This window comes from Urocampus carinirostris, chromosome 6 (genome assembly GCF_059441175.1).
Source record: "Urocampus carinirostris isolate Australia breed hairy pipefish chromosome 6, RoL_Ucar_1.0, whole genome shotgun sequence".
Lineage (NCBI taxonomy): Eukaryota > Metazoa > Chordata > Actinopteri > Syngnathiformes > Syngnathidae > Urocampus > Urocampus carinirostris.
This window is the reverse complement of record NC_142354.1, coordinates 26,001,702-26,021,033: the sequence shown is the minus strand read 5'-3', so window position 1 is coordinate 26,021,033 and position 19,332 is coordinate 26,001,702. Positions and strand designations below refer to the sequence as shown.

At 38.3% G+C, this 19,332-nt stretch overlaps 1 protein-coding gene across 3 annotated transcripts in view; it reads right to left on the bottom strand.

Moving 5' to 3' along the window:
• Positions 1–17,220, bottom strand: part of arhgap46a (Rho GTPase activating protein 46a) — a 60,403-nt gene extending 43,183 nt beyond the window's left edge. For 2 of the 3 annotated variants that reach the window (XM_088338467.1, XM_088338468.1), the window contains exon 1: positions 16,610–16,755. In XM_088338467.1, the coding sequence (XP_088194593.1) occupies positions 16,610–16,653 (44 nt within the window). In that variant the 5' untranslated portion in view covers positions 16,654–16,755. Of the gene's footprint in view, positions 1–16,609; positions 16,756–17,091 lie in introns of those variants that run through there. The other variant, XM_088338471.1, reaches the window with a different exon arrangement.
• Positions 17,221–19,332: the final 2,112 nt, after the last annotated feature.

Sequence of the window (19,332 nt, the reverse complement as noted above, 5' to 3'; positions counted from 1 at the left end):
AATTTGCACAAAACTAAGAGTCCAATTTAAAGTTGTGGACTTTACATTTGGAAACGTTCAGCAAGCTGTAGGTCAAAACTTCAAGGTTTTATTTTAAACTCTAAAATGTAAAAATTAACAATCATATGCCCTAGATATGAATGAATATCATGCAGTGCCTCACAGTAGACTATTACAATCAACATTGACACGTTTCATGATCGATGTTCAGATTTGATGGAAGCGAGATATTTTATAATTTCATCAGACTTTACTACTTCACAGAGCGTTGTGCTTCTTTATTCATGTAAAAGGGTCAGGAGTTAAAAGGTGAGGAGTGTGAAGAGGAAATACCTCATTTATTTGTGTATAATGCGCCCCCCTTTATATTTTCATTTAAAATATCGGTATAAAATTTGTTTGACTCTTTCTCAGCTCAACCTAAGCGTCGAAAGTTATTACCACCCGACCAATTGGAGAAAATGGGGACACTAATGCAGTGAAAATGAAAGTTCCAGACTAACTAACATTCAAGAGACGAAGAAGGTGACGAGGACCAGCCAATCACTCAGCAGGAATACGAAAACGAAACCGAAACGAAAGGACTACACGACAGTCAAAATGAGCGATAAAAAAAAAAAACTAAGGATAACAACCAGAATACTCAAAGGACAGGAGAGGCCCCCAATCTTCAGTTATTTTGAGGTATTTTGGCTAATGACGAGTTTGGAAAAGAACCCACAAAAACGTCAGCGACGTGCACTGCAAGCTTTGCCGACATGTGCCTACCAAGGCAGAATACAGAACAAACTTAAATCATTATTTAAAAAAGTATCACCCGCTAGAGCACGCTAAAGGAAAAAATATTCAGTCCCAAATAAGTGCAAGCGGACGTTCAATAAGCACCGGGCCAATGAGCAACAAACAGCTAGCTAGTAAATCGCTACCTGTGTATACCTGCAACCAGCTCCCCTTCTGAGAAGGTATTTAATTGTTTAATGTTCCTCATATTTGTAAAATGCTGTGTAAGTTTGTCACCATGCGTCTTTGTTCTGACATTTAAGATTGGTTAAAGCAGCACAGTTTTTGTCAACTTTAACTCGGGGAAAAAATTAGACGTGATAATTAACTGTTTTTGGCATATCACTCAGGTCTATACATAGGTCACCCTTTTTAACATCAAGACGTTAAATGTCTCCTAAAGATGAGAGATGTCCATGCCTAATTATTTTAGTGCTCCATAAAAAGGCTCTATCAATCCAGTTTATCAACACAATCATTAAATGGCTTTAAAAGTGGTATTCACTTTTGTTCAAGGCGGCAGCCATTCAAGTAAATTCCCTTTACATGCAAGGCTAGCTGGATGGTATGCACGGGTCATTTTGTGAACAAAGGATTGAGCAACTCCAGCTCTGAACACATCCAGAAAAGTCAAACAGAAAAGGGGAGTGTGCACATGGTTCAGATGACTGGAAAAAAAAAAAGAGCACTGCACCTGTCAAATACAAATTCTTTGCCCCTTATGTATCACACCTCTAGTTCTGCCCTATCACCAAGCTCAAAGGTCAGTAAAGCCCAGAGAACATGGGGTAATTGGTAAACCATACCTTATGTGTGTGGGTTATATAATTGCAAGGTTATCCAATGGTATCTGAAATAAAAGACTTGCAACCAGATACACCTGACCCAAGAAGCCAGGTAGGCTCAAGTATGGCACAGATTTCCAGGAGTAAGTACCATAAACCCCAAGAGTTTTGTGATCTAAAAATCAACTATACGTGTTCACAATGTAACCATTTCCATTATCTGCCAACTCCCAGAACCACGTGCAAGCAACATGACAACAAAATTAATCAATGTTTGAGAACATTAATCCACATTCAATTAGGCCATCGTATCAATTATGAAACAAATTGTTTTTTTCAAATGGTAAACCGAAGTGAATCTTATTTTCCTTCATTGGATTCTCTAAATATTAATTTATGCTTTCCAATGTGCAGTAAATACATAGTCACATAGCTTTTAATGCATAGGTCTCAAACTCAATTGTGGGGCCACTGGAGTTGGTTACAGTGAGGTTGGGTCATAATGGCCTTTGCACCAGAAAAGGTCCAATTAAGGTATTCCACTGTTATCAGATATTTTTTACACAAAAGAAAAAAGGACAATGAAAAGAATAAAAAGTCTAATGAAAAAATATTACAGCAAATAATAAAAACTAAGAAACTGCGTGTAAAAACTCAACAAACTTGTCTCAAAGGCAAAAACTCACCCAAAGTAGGTACACATGCACTGTCCTTTAAGCTTCAGTTCAACAGCGGCGGCGACACTTTGTTCCGCGTTTCAATTTATGTAAAATATTTCATAATTAAACTGCAAAAAAAAAAAACACGATCGAATCGGCTTATTTTTGGAAACTTATAGCCATTGCCGTGGGTCAAATCAGGAAGTAGCTAGCCAAACATTGATCTTAAAACACGTGTGAATTTTGAGCCATGCCTAAATAATTTGCAAAGAGGTAACATCCAAATCAAACTCGCAAACTCTGTAATAGTATAAAGCTTTCATATTGAGGAGCGGGCCACACAACATAATCTTACAACTGGCTCGCAAGTTTGAGAGTCCTGTATTAAAATACCTTTAGTGTCCTGAATTCATGTTTTTCTTTTATACTGCTATAATACAATACAGTCAGTGTTTAAATTCGCACTAAAAAGAGTAAATACTCAAATAATAAAAAGACTTGGAAAACCGCATAACAATCGCCAATCTTTTTAGCACTTAGCTGCAGTTGTCGGTGTCGATTTCACTTAGAGAACTGCTACTAGTTGAGGTCGTCTTTCACTGCAAAACATGTAAAGCAGGATCAGGCCCCACTTTATGTTCCCTGACTCGAGAACGTGGCATGTTTCGAGGGAGGGAAGGAACGTTAAGGCCATATTCCACAGTGGCGGAGCCCAGTTCGCTAAAGTAGTAAATAAACTTAGGGTGAACTTCAGGCAAACTTTGAAGAATGTTTGCAAACCTTGAAGAACCCAAACAAGAATGAATATTCATTAAACCTTAAAATGGACCTAAACAGTGGTTTTCAACTGGTCTGATTTCAGAACCCAACATTCCACCCTTCCACTCTAATGAGCTGCGACCAAAACCAAGAAAATAAATTCCTCTTCTCAAATTTCAGAATAAAAGGATTGTGCAGGTGAAGCAGATAGTATTATGTATTCACCTTTTTTTTCCAAAATTAAAATGAACAACAAAACCAAAACGTACCATACATACTCACATATAATTCTACATAGCAAATAAGTGACCCCCCTAAGACTGTGTTAAAATAGCCACGTACTAAAAGAAATTTGCACCTAAAATTTTTATAAAACATAGAAAATTATTTCAATCTCTAGATAATAATACACTGGTAAAAGGTAAAAACATAATTTTCATATTTCGCAATCATTTCCTTCTTCCAACTCAATCATTGTTGTCACAAATTTCCTCCCTCCAAATTGCAAACTGTCTTGGGACGAAATATGGGCAGAAAAAGGAAATAAAAACAACAAAATAACAATGAAATTAAATGTGATCCCTCTCAAACACTGAACAAAAAGAAGGGATAGAAAATGGCATTTTCGTCTTTAACCATTAAGGAGTGTAATTGACCCTATTTTCTCTTTCTTAGCATTATTTTTCCAAGGCAAAGGCCCACAGCTCCTCTGAAAACAGGTCTGCAACCCACCTTTTGGTCCCAACTTACCAGTTGGGAAACAATGAACTAAAATACTTTCTCATGGCGTCTGTTATCACCTCTGACCTTGATTGGCAGGTCTGAGTCACCCACGCACCTAAAAACCAAGTTGAATGTCTGGTTTTAGTTAAGCTGCAGTCATGCTCGGCCCTGATGCTTAACCCTTGAAAACCTTTTGTTTTAAAAATGTGGACAATAAAGTTAAGTGCTTCTCAATGTTTTTTGAGCCATAAGCACGTTTTTTTCATTTAAAAAAAAATCGGTCGAAAAAAGTTTTAAAATGAATGTCGCCAGTTTCAGGTTTGATATAACGACAGGGGTGGACAAACTATGGCCCAGGGGCCACATACCCATCAGGCATTTCAAGCCAGCCCGCCAAACAAAAAGGGTAAAACTCTAATGCTAACATATATATGTTTAAACAAGTACCACTAATAAAAATGTGTTGTGGTTTTAGTGCCTTATCGTCTGTGACCCTTCGTTTGCTCCCATGAAAAATGAATTTTTGATTTCCTTCATAACGTACATTCAAATACGTGGCTAAATTTTTCTGTAGTTGCCATTTTTTAAAATCATTTATTGATTTTATATACAAAAAAAATTATTGAAAATCATTTTAGAACTAGCCCTTTTCCATTTTGAGCCTCTTAATGCAAACGATAAAATTTAGTGCCAAAAAAAGAGAGATACTATACTGATTTGTTTCGATTTCTTAAAATTAAAGTTTTTATTTATAAATTAATGCATTTATTTATAATTTCTGAGTGTTTCTAGAGTAAATGTAAACGGGAAAAATTTGGTAGGCTTACGCTATCCTTTTTCCTCATGTATTGCCGAGGTATCGGATTCAAACCTCTATCAGAATATTCAAACAATTAAACTCATCAATCAGCCATTTTTTTTTGTCTTTGCCAAGCTATTATGCATCTTTTTTACTTAATGCGACCAGCAACTCTAGAAGTTTGTCTAACCTTGCTATACAAGGCCTCCAAAACACTGATGTGGTACAATAATATATTAAAAAAAAAATGTCTCTTCTTATACAAGCCACCAACAATTGAGCCTCTGGTCTTTGAATTGAAAATGGTTACCAGGTTGAAAGAATGTCCTGTGATGGCCCTGGGTCATATGCATTACAAAGCCCATGAAACGCAGCCTATTCTGACTAAAGCCCGCTATGGTACAGAACAATGCGGACTATTGTCAGATCTACAGGCGAACTTCATTCAGTGCAGACTGTGTGTTACTCCACATGGAAAGGACTAGCCAATCTGAGGCACGAGGTTATGGGCCACATACTTTTACAGCTGCCCCATTTCAAAACCAGGCACAGTTTCCCTTGGCACTGGATTAGACAAGGTCGTTCTGCCAAAGACAGGATTTCCTATGCTATTAACTTTCCGCAATGCTAAATGATTGAGTATAATATTTCTTTGCCAGAAAAATATTATATTTGATTGTAAAACAGATTTGTTTCTTGTCACCAGATTTAAAACAAGAACATGCCAGGAGTGATGTCGATGTTAATGTAGTACAGACACTCAGTACAGTTACACACAGAATAGTCTGGCAATAGCTCAGGAATGGTATCGTGTTATATGTGTTATTGAGTAAGACACGGAATCCCTAATAAGTAGGTGATTGCCTTGCATGGTTGACGCTGCTATCGGTGTGTGAGTGTGTGTGAATGGGTAAGTGTGCACATTGTAAAGAGCTTCGGGAGGCCTTCATCGACTTGAAAGGCACTGTATAAACGCAGACCATTTCCATTTAGTCTGTATTAAAAGGCCAGTTAAACATGCAAAGAACCAGAATATGATCTTATTGGGAAAATTACTCCTTTCGAGAGTGGAATTCTTGCTCATGTAAATCTATTGGTTTATCCGATGCTTAATTTGTTTCTTTGGTTATTTTTTTTTCTTCTGTGCCACAATGAACCAAGGTCTTGTAGCACATAAACAAATTATAAACGCCAACTGTAACTAACATGCTAAACAAGACTCATGTGAATTTTATTTGACATGCCACAGTTGTGTTTTTTACATACATCAAGTAAATCCATGGGTTGAAGAGCAGCATATGAGGAAAATTTATAAACAAACAACAAGGCAACAAAGTACACTTGGAAGCTGGGAGGAAACAACTACTGTACTTATTTGTGGTGGGTGACAAATACAGTAATCTTTTAATTCAGAGAATGTTGTATATTTTGAATTCACGTATCCATCTGGTACATTTTTAGAGCAAAATCAAGAACCTATGAGGAATGTGTGCACTTGTAAACTATTGAATCATAAATACACTAGTTATGAAAGGCAATGCCACAGCAAACTAGTCACAGCCACAAAGCATGGTATGCTAGATAGTAGTTTAATGCAAAAAAATCTGCTCGTGATCAAATTAGACTAAACATAACTAATGTTCCGATTCTGATGCAGGTACTGTTTTATGGTATCGTAACAGGTTAACAGACCCAGGTACTGGTATGTTTTTTTTTTAAATATAACTAAATGTAATACTCATAATGGTGATTTGGTAAAGTACAATATTAAATAACAATGCCGCTGCTTTTGTGATTGATGCTCTGGCGGGATTATGGTTCTTCGATGGTTTACAGTTATTTTAATGCGCAACTTATACAGTTATGGTCAGTGTCCACCAAAGTGTTTTCCTGCTCTGAGCGTATGTTTTCAGTTAATAGATATGATAGGACTTCTTTTCAGTCAACCAGAACACAAGACAGATGACGGCCCGGCCCCTCTTGGATCACAGACAAGGATGGCGTGCTAGCGGCTTCACGATCATTACAACGTGCATCGGATCGATGGGAACCAATTTGTTCAACAGTAAGTGTTTTTTTTTTCATTACGATACTGTTGGGCTGGTATGTTGTCAGTGAGAGAAGTTTGTAAGTTACTGCGGCCGTCTGACTTGCACTTTCTTTGAGTATTGTTAGCATATGACAAAAACAAATACCAGCAAATGCTGCGTTTCGTAATTAAAGTAAAACTGGTACGGGGCTTCTGACTTCCTCACAGATCATCAACATTTTGCATTCACTCTAACAAGGTTATTACCGTCTTTGGGCACCTTGATGCCATAAGTATATAATATTGGGGCCATTTTCTACGGTCTTTTGAGAAGTTTGCATGACAAGGAAGAAATGATATGGCAATTCTAGCAGGAATAGCGACTAAAGAGTGTCTCACTGTTGTTTCGGCCGCCCTATTTGGTCTGCGTGTGATACATTGATACTGCTACTATAGTGGGTGTGGCTTAGTACTCTGTCGGATCTATTAATTGCTTGCGATGGGTTTCCTGAGCGGAGAGCTCGGCGTTCAACCTTTTTTTCTGGTCGCCTAGAGTGTTTCAATTCTGGGAATGTCACATTTTACCCAGCCGTCTAATCAAATTGCTGGCGAGGCGGGACAAACACAGCAACAACTGAATGTCATCTTTGCAAGTGTAGAACATCATCAATATAATGAGAAATCTAAAAGTTATTTTGATTAGAGTGTTTCCTATAGAGTTCTGTGAGACCCTGGTGGGTGGACAGTCTAGTGCACGGGGCCCTAAACCTGCGGCCGGCGGGTTGATGGTTGGAGGCACCCACCTCAATGTGAAAGTTTTCTGGTACTATTTAGAGCAAGGGTTTGACCCAAAGAACCATAATTACAAAATGCAGTATTATGATTTTTTTAGAGAGCCATACCACATATTTTAAGACGCAATTCAGCAAAACCGCTTAACCTGCTCTACAGACAAAAGCTAATTTTTCAACGCATTTTATTGCTCTGTGTGACGTTAAAGGATTTCATAAAAATAATAATGCCAGAGCCTGTGTCCCAAATCAACAAACTTTTAACATGTCTCCCTACCAGAGTTACTTATGATCATTGAGGCTCATTTTGACCTTCATTTTTTCCCCGCAAATAATGGTTTCAAAACAAGCAGTTTTTATGTAAATTTGAAAAAAAAAAACTTCATATGAAAAGTTTATGGATGTATTTTCTTCAGCCTAGTGGGTGCATTTGTGAAAGAGAATAGCGTGCTGTGTTGCATAGCTCTGCCCACCCAATCAAATTGTTACGTGTGTTTGGCTAGCGTTTGTGGGTAATTACAGTTTGTTGTGTGGGTTTTCATCATAAGGTGTCTCAACCGTAAACATATTAATCAATGAGCTTCCATATCAGAGATTCTTTATCGATGTACAGATAAAACAGGCTTCTGTTGGTTTGTGCCCTATATATACTGAACCGAACAATTTTAATAATTGGAGTAGCTTTAGCTATGTGCGCACAAATAAGCACAGCAGCGGAAATAAAACACATATTAACTAATCAACCAATTAACCAAAAGCGAGTGAGAAAAAAAAAAAGTGTGCAAGCATGCCGTTTGCAAACATTTCTTCTTTTCTTTGAGATACTTTAAGGCCCTAATGTGTAATATTTTACCACTAGATGGCACTGTGGTGTCTGGTACGAGTGAGGGCCAGTGATACACTAAACAGCGTGGCGGCAGGATGCCAGACAAACATGCCACCGAATAAATTAGGGATTCCACGTTGTAAAAGATACACAAATTTCTCGACGTCAGGCCGCCAAGCTCTTCCTATTGGAAATACTGGGATTATTCTGATTGATCTAATAACACAAATTACAGTTGTATACAAAAGTTTGGACACCCCTGATCATTTAAGATTTTCTTTTATAAATCATTGGTTGTTCGGATCAGCAATTACAGTTAAATATATCATATAGTAGACAAACACAGTGATATCTGAGAAGTGAAATGAAGTTCATAGGATTTACAGAAAGTGTGCAATAATTACTTAAACAAAAGTAGGCAGGTGTATATGTTTGGGCACCCTTGTTGTTTTATTGATTTGAATACCGTTAGCACTAATTATGAATTATTTGAAAATAACAAGGAGCTGTATGCATGGTGGAAGAAGAGCACAGCATTCCAAGACAAACACTTGCTACCCACAGTAAAATTTGGTGGTGGTTTCATCATGCTGTGGGGCTGTGTGGCCAATGCAGGTACTGGCAATCTTGTTAAACTTCGCATGGATTCCAGTCAGTATAAGCAGATTCTTGCGAACAATGTTCTACAATCAGTGACAAAGTTGAAGTTGTGCCAGGCCTGGATACTTCAACAAGACTACAACCCCAAACACTGCTCAAATTCTACTATGGCATTCATGCAGAGGAACAATTACAATGTTTTGGAATGGCCAATCTTAGGCCCCAGACCTGAATATTATTGAAAATCTTTGTCGTGATTTGAAGCAGGCTGTCCATGCCCGGAAACCATCAAATCTGACTGAAATGGAAATGTTTTGTAAAGAAGAATGGTAAAAAATAACTTCAACCAGAACCCAGACCCTCATTGGAAGCTATAGGAAGCGTTTAGAGGCTGTTATTTCTGCAAAAGGAGGATCTACTAAATATTGATGTAATTTTTCTGTTGGGGTGCCCAAATTTATGCACATGCCTACTTTTTTTAAAGTAATTATTGCACATTTTCTGTAAATCCTATGAGCTTCATTTCACTTCTAAGATGGCACTGTGTTTGTCTGCCATTTGATCTATTTAATTGAAATTGCTGATCCGAACAACCAATGATTTATAAAAGAAAATCTTAAATGATCAGGGGTGCCCAAACTTTTGCATACGACTGTATATTCCCTGCATGTAAACACACTCACTATTTCAAACGATCTATATGTTAGCATCCACAAGCAACCTCTGCGCTTCAACTTGCTTTTTCAAATGACTTGACAAAACACAACTCCCTCAATCTTTTTCTTCTCTTAAGGTTTGGAGCTCACATACATTTTTCCAGTTTGAAAAGACTGGACGAGAGGGAACATGTGCAACAGAGGGTAGAAATGCATAGCGGGGCTGAGTGTGTTTACTACACACACGGAGACTATTCTGTCCAGGTCACCAGCTGTCAAGAGGAACAATGGGGATGCTTGTCTAAACAAGAAAAAGATAATTCAACCTGTTAGGATGTAACAATACCTAATCATGCAAAGCCGCCTATAATCACCTTATCAAAATACCAAAGAGCGTTTCTAAAAATGCTACGAAAACCAAGTTATTATCTTGATTACATTTCGTGTTATTACACACTTTCATTGCACCAAATACCAGTTTGTACTTTTTTGTTTTTAGCCAAACCCCATCCCCCGAAACCTCCCTGGTGACATGACAAACGAGGCCACGTCTAATCCCAGAGTAGAGTTACAGGGTGAGCGGGGGGTCAGCATTTGACCACTGATCCACATGGGAATGAAATGTACTGATTGTCCTCAAGAGGAAGTGAAGGTGCAGACACCCCAAGATTAGAAACGCTACCAAAGCGGATACAAATGAACAAGTCAGTGGTTCGATTGGACCTTCTCCATCGCCAGTTCAAACCTGAAAAAGCTAGGTCGCTTTTTGATTACTTATACGCTGAGCCAATAACCATTTTTCAAAAACTCATTCAGCCCGGGTAAAGAATCCAACCTGGGAAAGTTAATGAAGTTAGTGTCTTTTGATTAGGAGACAGAGGCGTTACTGCAACACACTCAGATTTCCTGGGTTTAAGTAACCGTGACATTGCCTCCTCATGCCAAGCCATGTATAATATAGGGAACACTATACGTATAACATGTTTTAAAGCTACTCTTAACTACATTTACAATTTCCTGTGAATTAGTGAAGATTGTTAAACATATTTACAAGGTGGGCGCATTTCACCCAATCACTTGGAGCAAGTAGATTTAGGTCCCGTAAATGTTACACTTTATGCCTGAAATACAAAATTGTAGTTGTGTGAACTATGCTCTTTCTCATCTAGCGACTTCGCGTGTACAGTAAACCCTTGATCGTCCCAGCCGTTGCCTTCCGAAAAGAAACTGTGGTAGGCAAAAATCAATGAAGTAGAAAAATATTTAACAATTGTTATACGTTTAAATACTCTAGTATACACTGAAACCAAAGAAAAAAAATTCTACAGGCTCGAGAACTTGTTTAACAGATAAAAGAACTCTAGAAAGGTTTTAGAGACCGTTTCATCTGGAAGGACGAAAGCGAAGCATGACAAACTTGGGTGCCGAGGTGCTTAACTTGTTTGGGTGTTTGAGCATTTTGGTAGGCCATGATCAATGTTTTTGTGGTTTATGCTACTTTTTCCTTTTTTTTTTCGTTTCTTTGTTTTTGTGTATGTGTTTGTCATCCCTTTCAGAGGAGATGACCAGGGTAGGTAGGTAGATAAATGTTTTTTTTTGTACAAATAATTCCTGTACGACAAATAATACTTTTTAATCATTTGAGTGATCTGAAAGCAGAAGACTCTTTAGCCATTTGGAATGCAGAACACAATGCACGATGCAAATCGGTTAATTAGCGAGACTATAAATGATGTGCATTATACATGGGTACACTGCTCAACTTAATCTCTACTACAATCATATAGTGGGTGTAATTAAAGTCAGCAAATTATCTTCATATATTAGAAAGTTGGTTGTCCATATTGTAAAATTCGTTGATAAAAATAATTGGGGGCAGCACGGCGGCACAGTGGTTAGCGCGTGCGCGGCACAGTTCTGAGGTCTTGGCAACGTCCTGTGTGGGTTCAAATCCTGTGCGGAGTTTGTATGTTCTCCCCGTGCTTGCGTGGGTTTCCTCCGGGGACTCAGGTTTCCTCCACATTCCAAAGACATGTATTTGAGGTGGATTGGCCGGTTCAAATTGTCCCTAGGTGTGAATGAGCGAGCGAGTTGTCTGTCCCCGTGTGCCCTGCGATTGGCTGGCAACCAGTTCAGGGTGTCCCCTGCCCACTGCCCGATGATTGCTGGGATGGGCTCCAGCACCCCTGCGACCCTACTGAGGATAAGCAGTGCAGCTAATGAGATGAGAAAAATAATTGGTTAGGTGACCACTTTATCCTTTTTTAAATATTGGACACCTGCAAAGGAGACTGCAAATGACGCCAGTTTGTTCATTTGACTACTAAGCAGTGTTTAATAAAGGGGTTTCTATCGGCCAATTGAGTTGCTGTTCATTATTTTGCACACACTTTAGAATGAAAGGGCTCAAGGGAGGGTTTCGGGTTGGAATTTCTTATCTAAGGTTTGGGTCCTCTCCTGGTCACCTTGCAAGTTCAAAATCATTTTTTTCCCTCCATATTTTTGAGTCTACGAAACAATAAATTAAAAAACTATTAAAAAAAAAAAAAAATCAAACTGTCGATTTTAAAACTGGTGAATTATTCGAAAAAAAATAGGGTCATTGGCCCGGCTCTATACTCAAATAAAGTTTAAATAATTTTAATCTCCATTGCTGTAAACATAATTTTACATTAAAAATAACAAAAAGCACTTTCATTGAAAAAAAGCTACATTTTATGAATTATTTTAATTTTAAATGATGGCTTCATTTAAGGGGATAATGCAGCACGCTTCTTGTACAGAATGAAAACACAGGAAGCTTTTGAGAATAATAGCTTTGAAATAAGGCCACAATGATGAACTGACCCAGAGAGATAATGCCAGACACTTTTCTTATAATTTAAATGGAACAACAGGGAGCTTTTGGTGAATAAAGGCTTGCAAATAAGGCCCATAGTAGTAATTAAAAAACAATCGGGGGAAACGATTATGTACACACCCTGCAGACCTTAATCCTCCCTATTCAGAACCTCAAGAGTAAGTTGTCTATTAACAGATGAACATGTTCGGGCCAATCACCTTAACCTCACGCAATTGTCAATATGGCATAATAGATATATGATACATGTTGGTCTGCTAATCATCTATTTCGAACGATATCAACACCACACAAAGTAGACACATCCACAGAATGTCGTCATCAGTTTGAGAATCACTTCCTTTTGACTGGGTCTATTGTCAAAACTCTTGAAGGATGGACATCCTGTTTTCATGTGTGCAGGAATTATTTAGCGGGGGAAGTTCTGCATTCAGCATATTATTAAAGACAACGGGGAGAAATATGAAACAATATCCTATTTTAGTGCAATTCTTTCAAGGCTGCAACGATGTAGGAAAGTGTTGAAGTTAGCAGATTGAGCTGTAACGTGCCTGACTCATGTCATAAACAGTGGTGATAAGAAGCCAAAGTGCAAATAGAAAAAAAAAGAGGTTTGCCTGACGTACACTTGACCACACAAATGACATCCACGGATGCTGCATATGTGGAGCAAAACATTGAGAAAAGATGAAACCTATGAGGCCGCGCTGTGTGGCGGGCTAGTGGTAAGGACATCTGTAACGCAGTTCTGGAGTTTATAGTTTTTACATGTAATTCTGCCTTCTTGTGTGGTTACCGCAATCTTTCCTGTGCTCGCATGTGTTGACATGGCACGTTGTACCCTCCCCCCACCAAGAATACATAAAAAAAAATATCAAATGTTGAGAACTTTTTTTTTATTAAGGCTGTAAAACACTCAAGTGACAGTATATAATCATTCAACAGTAGAGGTCACTGTACCATAGAATGGAGCACACACGTTAGCATCAACAACAATTGTACTGCAAAAGACTAAAAAGGTCCCTCCCAGAAAAAATGCAAAATTAAATCCAGATTTTTTCTAGTTTACAGTATGAAACTCCTTCAGTAAGTGTGAATCCAGGGAGACACCGACTAACAAGCTGATTGACCCACAGCCGCTAAAGACATTGGCTACCCAACATTGGTCAGAGCCGGACTAGGCCAGTGTCAAGTGGTTAACAGAAGGAGCTATCAAAGATGCAGAATAAAGTTAGCGAGGGGAAAACTGACAAGAAAATCCATGACGTAAGATTAGAAGCGGTTAACATACAGGGAAAAAAAATCGAAGCTATCTATCAATTAATTTTCTGCACTGTTCATCTTCACTAGGGTCGCAGGGGTGCTGGAGCCCATCCCAACCATCTTTGGCCAGTGGGCAGGTGACACCCTCAACTGGTTGCCAGCCAGTCGTAGGGCACACCGAGATAGACAACAATTCACAAACTCACTCACACCTAGGGACAATTTGGAGTCCTCAATTGACCTGCCATGCATGTCTTTGGAATGTGGGAGGAAACCCGAGTACACGGAGAAAACCCATGCACACATGGGGAGACCTCTGCACCGTGGGGCTGCGTGATATCCACCCAGCCGCTGTGCCTTAATCTAACTACCGTATTTTCACAAGCATTGTGTGAAAGGGCTCAATCTCCGTAGCTGTTTCTGTAGTTAACACGTACACAAAGTGCACCCCACTTTCTTGACTTTCAGGGTCACTGTCACAACTCAAACTACAGTTCTGCCCAAGCGTAGACAATCCATTCTTTCAATTCTTATCTTTCCATCGTCCTGGTGTAAAAATGACACCGTTTCATGAAACAAACACACCAACACGAAAATAACTTTCAAATAACTTCTGCAAACAATGCATTGCGTGAGACATCAATTGTCCTCTTCTGCTTGTGGAAAACTAGTGGCGAACACGGGAGAAAGCACAAGACTCACAAGAAATCACACACATGTTTCTTTTAGTTGGAAATGTGAACAATCTCACAAAAACATTGGATTTCACCCAAAAATTTGCCAAGGATCGAACCTATGACCTCCAAGTCCGCTGACAAGCGCCCGACCCTGAGACCACCGAGCTGAGTTCTGTCCTTTGCTTTACATGAGATAAAGGGCACAGAATTAAAAAAAAAAAATCAGAGACTTTTGTGTACGCCGAATGGTTGCAAAAATATAGTACATTCGCAAAATTGTGATTCCGGCACCTGAATTGGTAAGATGGCGGTAAAACGTGTATGCCTCTTGAAGATGAATCTCAAGCCATCGAATCACAAACCTCTCTAGGCCATCCATAAGATACCAGTATTGCGGACCAGGTTAATGTTTGATACGAATGGTATCTGATTTGATGTGTACATAAATTATAGTAGTCTTCCCACGTGTATCTATGTATCCCAAAATCAAAGACGATTCTCCAACGGCTGCACAAACCCACAGTTAACAAATGCTAAAAAAAAGCTCCTGATGTAAAACATACAGGATGGCAAGGGAAAAAAACCCCAGCATGAGGAAAATAACTTAATATGTAACGTCGTGACTGACATGGGTGTCTAAAATATGCACGTTAAGTGTAACGTTAGTATATCGTGTTCTCCATTTTATTTGTATTCTTAATTCCCTTTGAGATATCACATGTATGTTTTTGTTGTTAAATTTTATCACACAGGTCTTCCCAAAAATGCAAATTATACTCTGAATTCGACTTATACATATTTTTCCTTCTTAATTATGCAGTTTTTGGCTGGTGCAACTTTTACTCCAGGGAGATTAATAGTCTGGTAAATACGGTAAGCGCAACCCGAAGAAGTCAGTTTTGGGACCTACCTAAAATTGAATGCCTGATTATGTGATAAGAAATGTGTTGTCCATTAAAACGTTAATTAGAATGAAATAATTGACTTTAAATCAGCTATGCAGAATGATTATAGGGCCAATAATTAATGGCTCGATAGTTTTTGGATCGATAATGCCAAAATATTTCATCACAGTCATTGGCCCAACATAATCAGTCAATAGACACCACACTATAACACCAAGTCTTTGAAGGATTATACACTCTAATATGTTCTTCTTTCTCATATTATGATTTTCTAAAGTAGTGTGGAGTCACACAACTTGGTCATGTCTCCGTTCTTTTGTTGTAGGGTTGTGTTGAATTTTATGATATTCTTAACAGTTATTCATTATCCATTTTCTTACTGCTGTATCAAAAGAAATTTCCCCATTGTGGGACGAATAAAGGATCAGCTGATCATATTGACAGCTCTGCACTCGTTGATTAAGACTAGACATCTGTATGGAAATGCCAAAAATATGTACGGTGTAAAATTTGTTTTTAAAAGAATTATGGTATCCGTCCCCAAAGAAAAGATTTCATTGAGATTGCTAGTCATCATTTCGCAATTAGGATGTGCTATAATACCACACACTAGCAAACATAATAACAAACATGCAAAAACCAAACATCAACTACACATGACAAAGTCATAAATTGATAGCTGTTTAAAAAACAAAACAAACAAAAAAAACTAAGCCTTTAAAGTTCACTCAACTAACACAATCATTGATATGTTTACAGGCAGGCAGTAAGCCAATCCGGTTGGAATATTGAATTTCTAGAGCTGTTCAAATTCATCGTTCACGTGGCTAGAGACAATGTGAGCATTTCGATTACAAGGGCGACTTTATTGTGCAAACAGACGTCATTTCCAGATTAAATTTATGTCTTTAAATAAAAGGTGATTCCAGTCACCAAATTCAACAAAGTATTGTTCCTGCTTTCACCGTGCTCCGAAATTAAACTCCACTGCTGCATCTCATTTGTTTATAAGATGCGTTTGTACATGGTTAACAAAAAGCATAGACTTACACTACACATGGATGGGAAGAATTTTGACGTCCACGATATATATAGATAAATACACCTTTGGCATTTTCGCCAGAGGGACAGAAAATATAATGGAAATGTCCAAAGAAATAAACCATTACACTTGAGGGTTTTTTACAGAGTAAACCTGAGTTTGCAAGGATCGTTCGTCTTTGTACTACAAGTACCACACAGCGCTTTTAGGCAAAACATAGCAAGGATGGGGGAAACTGGGTGTACAGTAATAACTCAAAATATGCAATTGGAATAAATACCGTCAGAATAGGAGCATGTTTTGATTATTGTGCACATTTACGTGGCTTTACATAATCAAAATATTGGTAAGTATTCAGTTTCCAATCAGATTATTACCAGCATGTAAACACACACAATGTAAGTAGCAGCTTTGAAAAGAACGTTTAGAAGAAAAATCAGGTATATAGTAAAAACCTGGTTTTGAAAGCCACCCTGGTAGATACTGAGAGAAGCGCCATGTGGAGAACTTCGAACCCTGAGCTCCAAGTGCGATGCGGGGAGGCAAATGGCTCGGGAACATTTGTGATTTTTATGGTCCCTTTAAAGCCACACCAAAGAATTTGTTAACCAAAAGGCGAAATAACTAACTGACTGATTGAAAGTTTAACATATTATGAGTTCTCCAGTAGAACTTATCCCTACTATCAAAAACAATTAAAAAAAGAAAAAAAAAACATACTCTACGTTCAAAGCAAAAGCAACGTCACAATGACATCAGTTATTAACTAAATAAACAACTTTTGGTAGGTTAATTATTTAAGAAAGTAAAAATAGTGAGCGAAGAATGTCATTTCTCCTTCGTAGTCTGAGGGCGGCAAAACGCGCGTGAAGAAGAGTTTTCACTGTCAACTTTAAGTCGCATATTATTGCAATTTTAATAAAAATGTTAAACTTACCTAGTCCCAGACATTCTCTTCACATGTTGTGGCAAACTGAAGTTTGAAACGAGCCAGGTGCGCAAGGTGTCCCGGGAGGAAAGTTGTTCCACGTCCCACGCCGACCGGTCCGAGTGGGGAGTAGCGAGAAGTTGAGGACCGCCCCCTCTCCGCGGGTGAAGCCTAATGAGGCTCCGCCCCTACACGTGAGTTAGGAGGGAGGGGGAGGGGCTTCAACTCGCAAGTCAAATTAAACGATATTTACAGTTATAGATAGATAGATAGATAGATAGATAGATAGATAGATACTTTGTTCATCCCCGAAGGGAAATTCACATTTCCAGCAGCATCCCTGAGCTGAGAAGCGAGATTACTTTATAATTATGTGTTAAATATTTTGTGTTTTCCTTTTGTTAATTAGAGGTGATGGTTTTTTTTGGTGCTCTGCCGAAATAAATAGCCACAATCAATATATCTCGTGTTTAATGTAATTTTACTCAAAAAATATAACATATATTAGAATAGAATTTTTTTGATTGTGATTGATTAGTGAAAATGCTTACAATGAGATTAGACGTGGTACTACAGTATAAAGTGTAGTAAAAAAAATTAAAAAATAATACAAGAATAGACTGGGCTAAATTGTTAGTGCATTAAAATTAGTGCAATAAAAATACGTTATTTATTAAATTTTAGATTAACTTTTGTGTGTGTAGTGTAAAAAAAAATGGGGGTGTTTTTTTTTTTTCTTACTTCACATTGAATATTTTTACACAGCGTTTTGAGTCGCACTGATTTCTGAAAAGTGCTATACAAATACTTGAGCGAGGTTGGGAGCGAGGTTGATTCATATTCACCGTTTGAGTTTTGAAACGTGAAGTAACTTCAACGAAGTCTCACAGAACACTTTGATCCTGTGTTAAAATATCTCATTTCATCTCATTAGCTGCACCGCTTATCCTCAGTAGGGTCGCAGGGGTGCTGGAGCCCATCCCAGCAATCATCGGGCAGTGGGCAGGGGACACCCTGAACTGGTTGCCAGCCAATCGCAGGGCACACAGGGACAGACAACTTGCTCTCTCATTCACACCTAGTGACAATTTGGACCGGCCAATCTACCTGAAATGCATGTCTTTGGAATGTGGGAGGAAACCGGAGTGCCCGGAGGAAACCTACGCAAGCACGGGGAGAACATACAAACTCCGCACAGGAAGCCTGGTAGCTGGATTTGAACCCACACAGGAGGTTCCCAAGACCTTAGAACCGTGCCGCACACGCGCTAACCACTGCACAGCCGTGCTGCCGTGTTAAAATATATTCTATATTATTTTACTCAAAACATACTACATATACAAGAACAGAATTGTCTTAATATTCATTGATGTAAGTGTATGAGGGGCTTAACCCTGGAATAAAGAAGTAAAGGGTTTTGGGGTTAAAAAGTCAAATGAATAATATTCACCATCATAGAATGGAAAAATAAAGTAACCTTACTTAAGTTTTACAAATACTTCAATCATGTGTTATTCGTGGTGTGCGCAGTTTGAGGCGTCCTTCAAAAGTTTAAAATTAAATAGTTTCTCTGTTTAAGCTGTGTTACCCATACACAACTGAGTTCAAAGAGACTTTATATATATTTTTCCTACCGCACCTATTTGTTTTTATCTTCGTTTTATCATTGTGGTTGCGGCCACAAAACGCATTACGCTGTTCGGTGTTGGTAAAGTTTGATATCACCCACGCGGTCGTAGTTTATTTAAATAGTTGGATGAATATTGTGAAAGTAAGACAAGAACTGTTATAAATACAGGACAAAAGAGAACCCAAACCTCAAAAAAGATGAAGATGGAAGAGTTTATTCAAGCGTGTCCAAGAATTTCACATACTTGCACGTGCAACAAAAGGAGCTGCAATGATGATTTTCAGACAGAAGATGGTGTCAGCAAGTAGAATAGTTTTGAAGTTACGTATACCACATTTATACATATATAATCTAATATATATATATATATATATATATATATACATATATATATATATATATATATATATACATATATATATATATATATATATATATATATATATATATATATGGGCAGCACGGCGGCGCAGTGGTTAGCGCTTGTGCGGCACAGTTCATGTCATGGGAACCTGTCGTGGGTTCAAATCCAGCTCCAGACTTCCTGTGTGGAGTTTGTATGTTCTCCCCGTGCTTGCGTGGGTTTCCTCCGGGCACTCCGGTTTCCTCCCACGTTCCAA